Source organism: Populus nigra, chromosome 2 (genome assembly GCF_951802175.1).
Source record: "Populus nigra chromosome 2, ddPopNigr1.1, whole genome shotgun sequence".
Lineage (NCBI taxonomy): Eukaryota > Viridiplantae > Streptophyta > Magnoliopsida > Malpighiales > Salicaceae > Populus > Populus nigra.
In genome coordinates this window covers 1,138,754-1,144,923 of record NC_084853.1, presented here as the reverse complement: position 1 = coordinate 1,144,923, position 6,170 = coordinate 1,138,754, and the positions used below count along the sequence as shown (strand labels likewise).

The 6,170-nt window shown below is 37.3% G+C and overlaps 1 protein-coding gene across 1 annotated transcript; it reads left to right on the top strand.

Moving 5' to 3' along the window:
• Positions 1-3,708: 3,708 nt before the first annotated feature.
• LOC133682759 (cytochrome P450 726A27-like) lies at positions 3,709-5,698 on the top strand. The gene is made up of 2 exons (XM_062106273.1): positions 3,709-4,655; positions 4,914-5,698. The coding sequence occupies exons 1-2, from the start codon at positions 3,756-3,758 to the stop codon at positions 5,529-5,531; spliced, it is 1,518 nt and encodes a 505-aa protein (XP_061962257.1). The 5' UTR covers positions 3,709-3,755; the 3' UTR covers positions 5,532-5,698.
• Positions 5,699-6,170: the final 472 nt, after the last annotated feature.

Sequence of the window (6,170 nt, the reverse complement as noted above, 5' to 3'; positions counted from 1 at the left end):
TAAGGATGGCCTCATATGAAGCCTTGTATGGTAGGAGGTGCATGACTCCTTTATGTTGGGAAGAAGTTGGGGACCGGAAGTTATATGGTGCAGAGTTAGTTTAAGTCACCACGAAGAAAATGAGAACCATCAGGGACCACATCAAAACTGCACAGAATAGACAGAAGAAGTATACTGATGTAAAGAGGAGACCTCTTCAATTCAGTTTGGGGGATCAGGTGTTCCTAAAGGTAGCCTCGTGGAAGAACATGTTACGGTTTGGATTGAAAGGGAAGTTAACTCCCCGCTTCATCGGATCCCTTAAAAACTTACAACGAGTTGGGCCAGTAGCCTACAGAGTGGACTTACCCCCACAGTTAGCTAAGGTCTATGACGTGTTCAATGTCTCCTTATTAAGAAAGGCTGATGTGGATCCCACCCGGATCCTACCTCAAGTTTCAGTAGAAGTCAAAGAAGACTTAACGCTCGAATTTAGGCCCATAAAGATACTGGATTAGAAAGTGAAGAAACTATAGAACAAAAAGATTCCCATCGTCAGAATCTTATGGTGAAATGCTCAAATAATAGAGAAAACTTGGGAGAGGGAGTCTGAAATGAGGAAAAAGTATCCCAATCTATTTGAACTACCAGGTATGAATTATGAAACCTCTTAAATTTCAAGGATGAAATTCATGTTAAGGGGGGAATGTAAACACCCAACAAAAAAGAATGCTAAAATCGACCCCACCATTGTTGTTCATTCCTGAATCGGCAGTGACATAGTTTTTGCTATTGATTTATGAATCGGGAGTGACTCAATTTTTTGTGATGATTCATGAGTCAACAATGGTTGTGTGCGCTGACGAATTCATTTTTCATTTGTGGCTGTAACACCCAACAAAAATCTAAGTAAAAGGCTAGCTCATGCTAAGTGATAGTTTAGAGGAGCAAAACTAGCCTACATTAAGAAGTTAAGAGGGGGGGGAAATCGATCTTGGAATAACCAAAGGGGGGACAAGAACAAACTTAAACCAACACCTAAACACCCCAACCCTTTAATACGGGGTATAAATACAAGGAGGAGAGAAAAGGTGACTTTTTCTCTTCCCAAAATCTATCTGCAGCAGTTGCATGTTCAGCTGCATGCTTCTCTTCTCTTCCTTCTTCCCAGTGGAAATTAAACCAAGCCAATTATACGTGCCTCTTTGAAAGTAAGAGAGAGAGAGAGTTGAGAGCTTGAGAGAAGATTGAATAGCTGCTTAAAAGGAATGAGAAAGGGGCTAGAACTGGTGGGGAGAAACCAAGAGAAGAAGAAGAACAAGAAGAATGGGGAGGATCGAGAAAAGAAGAGAAAGAATACTAACAAACTTTCCCCAAACCTATTTAGATTCGAAAGGTATGGGTCATGTGTAACTTCTTTCCTCTTGTTCTTGAGACCGTAGAACCGAAAATGAAGAAGAAGACCCTAAGAAAATTGACTTAGGATTTCTAGGCCAACTATGAAGGAAACCGAAATCAACTAAGAGAACAAGAAAATAGAGATGAAATGGGACCAAATTCCAGAACACTTAAAAACAAAAAATGAATAAATGGGATGAACAAAACATGGAAGAGGACCGACCATAGCTGAAAGGTTGGCCAAAATGCATTGTGTGATAAAATGCATGCAATTGTTCATGCTTGAAATTATATGATTCTGCTGGATTTTAATAACAAACTATGTGTTAGAACTGAATTGCATGTAGTTGTTCATGCTTGAAATTATGTGATTATGATGGATTATAATAAAAAACTATGTGCTGGAACCAAAACGCATGTGGATGTTTCATTGCTGAATTGTGTTATCTACAGCAAATCAGTGTTCGTTGTCGAATTATGATGTCTACAATGAATTAATGTTCGTTGTCGAATTGTGTTGTCTACAGCGAATCAATGTTCGCTGTCGAATTATGGTGTCTACAGCAAATTAGCGTTCACTGCAGAATTGTGTTGTCTATAGCGAATCAGGTGTTCGCTGTTGAATTATGGTGTCTACAGCGAATCAATGTTCACTGTCGAATTATGGTGTCTACAGCAAATTAGCGTTCATTGCTGAATTGTGTTATCTACAGCAAATCAGTGTTCGTTGTCAAATTATGGTGTTTACAATGAATTAATGTTCGTTGTCGAATTGTGTTGTCTACAGCGAATCAATGTTCGCTGTCGAATTATGGTGTCTACAGCAAATTAGCGTTCGCTGCAGAATTGTGTTGTCTGTAGCGAATCAGGTGTTCGCTGTTGAATTATGGTGTCTACAGCAAATCAGGTGTTCGCTGCCGAATTATGGTGTCTGCAACAAATCAGGTTTTCGTTGTCGAATTGTGTTGTCTGCAGCGAATCAGTTTTTGTCGTTGAATGGTGGTGTCTGCACCGAATCAATTTTTGCTGCTGAATGGTAATTACGGTGTCACCAGCGAATCAGTTCACTGACAATTCTGTGTTCACTACCAATCAGTTTTCACTAACTAACTGTTACGGCAGAATTATGTATTTGAATGGGTCTAATGATTAAAATGATTGCATTATATGGTTGTAATATGTGGAACATTTTAATATGAACTTGTATATGCTTGAGACATGCATGGTGAAGAGTTGTGCAATTACTGAATACGAATATACTGATTTGTGGCTATCGATTTTATAGGTAGTGCAATTGGGATCAGACCTTCGTTAGGACAAGAACACCCCACGGGTGAAACATGTAGGTGGTTTTCACTTTCCTCTTTCATAATGCTAATTTATGAAATGTTTTATTATGAATGTCATAATATCGCGTTAGCATAAATACCAAACTGTCAAGGGTGTAATTGTTAATGAATAAATTATTAGCTTCGGCTAATGATATCTTAAAAGGATGATCGGGATGATTAAATGATTAACTTTGACTAATAGCATCCTATGAAGATAGCTGAATTTGGGAGTTATGAGTTAGTTTCAAGAATTGATGTGTTCATGTGTATTATGATTAGTATATACCAAGTAAATGAAAGAACTACACTTGTTATGTGCTAAACATAATATAACATTAATACTTTCATTAAAACATTTAATTGCTTACTATTAATTGTTTGTAATTCTTGTGAATATTTGTACTGCAATAGGGATGTCTCACCAACAAGGTGCTTAGAAACCCCATTACATGGGAACTTACTTTTATAAAGAATCATATAGTCGCGTTTCAAATCATGATGTAATTTTTATTAACTAAGTGTGTTATACGTGTATTTGTTGTTCAATACCCTTGTTTAATTTCGTAATGTCTATTAGTAGTAAAAGGGTGCAAACTTATAATTATGTACGTATATTATAATATAAGCTTGTAATCATGCAAACGTAATATTATGTGTATGTATAAGAATTGTTGTTAATAAAATGTTGATTGATGTTTGGTATATAGATTGATCCTCGACAACGAGTGAAAACTGGTTTATTAATTCCTGGAATATTAAAAGAAATTAAAAAATTTATAGTTATTTTAGCTTTGAAAGGCTCATTGGTGACATAACATAATTTACAACCTTGCTTATAAGTACAAAACCTTTTCTAATTTTTTGAAATAAAAATTTTTGGCCGTCAAAATCTGGATTCCTCACTTATTGACTTGGAACCACGTGGACCACAAATTTATAAAAATCGTGATATCTTTAAGTTACAGTTGCATGAAATTGTTGAATTATATAGCCACGCCACTTCGATTACATTTTAATTAGCCAATATTCCTATCCCTTCTCATTATCATGCAGCAGGAAATTCCCCTGGTCCTGGGCTTCCTTCTCCTTGTCTTCGCTGTGTTGAGATTAGGGAAGAAATCAAAAGGCCATGACTCAACTCGCACACCACCTCCGGGACCATGGAAATTACCCTTAATTGGAAACATCCATCAGCTAGCTAGCTCTGCAACAATGCCCCATTATCTCTGTGCGCATTGGGCCAAGAAATACGGCCCAATCATGCAAATTCAGATTGGAGAAGTTCCTACTGTTATTATTTCTTCACCAGACGCAGCAAAAGAAGTGTTGAAAACGCAGGAAATCAACTTTGCTGAAAGACCAGCTCTCCTTGTTTCAGAAATCATGCTTTACAATGGCCAGGGCATGTCATTTGCAAAATTTGGAGACCACTGGAAACTAATGCGAAAAGCATGCATATGGGGGCTATTTAGTGCAACACGTAAACTCTCATTCAGATCAATCAGGGAAGAAGAGGTATCAAATTTAATCAGCACCATCCGTTCGAAAGCAGGTTCACCAATCAACCTCAGGGAATTGCTTTTGGATTTGTCAAATGAAATTATTACAAGAACAAGCATTGGTAAGAAATGCAAAAACAAAGCTCGATTTTTACACACTATTGAACAAGTGTCAAAGTCAGTAGGAGGTGTGAATATTGTAGACCTATTCCCTTCCGCTAGATTAGTACACATGATCAGTAACATGACGTCTAGCCTCCAGAGGTTGCATGAAGAAACGGATCAGATGCTTGAAGACATTATAAATGAACGTAGAGCCAGCAGGGTAGAGAAGAAGGCAGGTGAAAATAAAATTGAAGCAGGGGATGATCTTCTGGATGTGCTTCTGAATCTCCAAGATGATGGAAACTTTAAAGTTAAAACAGATAGCATCAAATCAATTATCCTGGTTAGTGGACTTATGCATGCTTGGCTTTCCATGTTTATCATATCTACACGTCTCAAGTTGCACAAAGCAATTTCTATTTCTATATATATATATATATCAAGATTCTCTAAAGATGGTCTAACGTGAGGTATACAGCCCAGGCATCTGTTTTTCAATCTGTCTTTGTATTTAGCTAGCATCAAATCTATCTTCTTAGTTAAAACTAATGAAATTTCACATATTTGAACCTAGCTAACTCATTAATTAGTCTTATTTCAGGAGATGTTCATTGGTGGGAGTGAAACGTCGTCAACGATTTTGGAATGGACACTGGCGGAATTGATGAAAAACCCAAGTGTAATGGACAAGGCACAGAAAGAAGTGAGGCAAGTCTTGGGTAATATTGAGAATGTTGATGAATCAAGTATCGGAAATTTGAATTTCTTGAAGCTAATTATCAAAGAAACTTTGAGATTTCATCCTCCAGGACCTTTCATTCCAAGAGTATGCGTCAATAGTTGTGAAGTTCATGGATATGCCATAGAAGCTAACAGCAAAGTAATGGTGAGTGCATGGGCTATTGGAAGGGATCCCAATTATTGGATCGAACCTGAGAAATTCCATCCTGAGAGATTCCTAGATATCTCCGTTGATTATAAAGGTGCCAATTTTGAATTCATCCCATTTGGTTCTGGAAGGAGAATCTGCCCAGGAATGACCTTTGGTTTGGCTAATGTCGAGTTGGCTCTTGCGCAACTGTTATACCATTTTGATTGGAAACTTCCAAATGGAGTAACACCAGAAGCTCTTGACATGGAGGAGCATTATAGTTCCCTGACCAGAAGAAAGCATGATCTTATATTAATTCCCGTCCCATATCGTCCTTCGTCCATGTAATGAATACGAATTATAAACCACCGTTTGTTTTTCTCTTTCTTTTTGCTGGCGCATGGTCTTCGTTTGGCGCGCATGGGTTTTATCCGTTGCAGGAGTAGTGGCCTGGCTCACTATTTCTCCCTTTTCAAGTATTTAATCATCATTAATAAATTTTGATCTTACCAAAAGGCCAACCATCTCCAACCAGAAGTATATCAGCAACTTAAATAAAATCTTGATCTTACCACAAAGCATTGTAATTAGTATTTACCATCTTATGTTCTATACACAATATCCATCAGGAGGTTTCTTTATTTTTTTATAGGACACCTCCAGCCTTTACCCATTCAAATTCACATGATCTATTGTAGGCTTGTGCTGTATATAATTAAGCAATTGACTCTACCTATGAAGAATTAAGAGTGATATTAGCTAAATTAAAATGTGAAAAGTCACAACTAATTCTAATAGTTTGGCTTACAGAACAATGCAACAAGCAGTTGACCAAATCACCCTCCCCTTTTCTTATATCAGAGCCTATCCTTTTCAGCTTTTGTCATGATATTAATCAAGTCTTCCCTTAATTTGAGGTGTTGGTGGAATTGATGATTTCTTCTTGGTCATGTTAAAACAATCTGCACAAAAATTGGTTGCGAGAAT

Bases quoted from the DNA above. Each gene is read 5' to 3' on its own strand.
- LOC133682759 (XM_062106273.1), top strand. From the start codon at position 3,756: ATGCAGCAGGAAATTCCCCTGGTCCTGGGCTTCCTTCTCCTTGTCTTC. The intron at 4,656-4,913 runs GTTAGTGGACTT...GTCTTATTTCAG, and splicing joins GCATCAAATCAATTATCCTG to GAGATGTTCATTGGTGGGAG.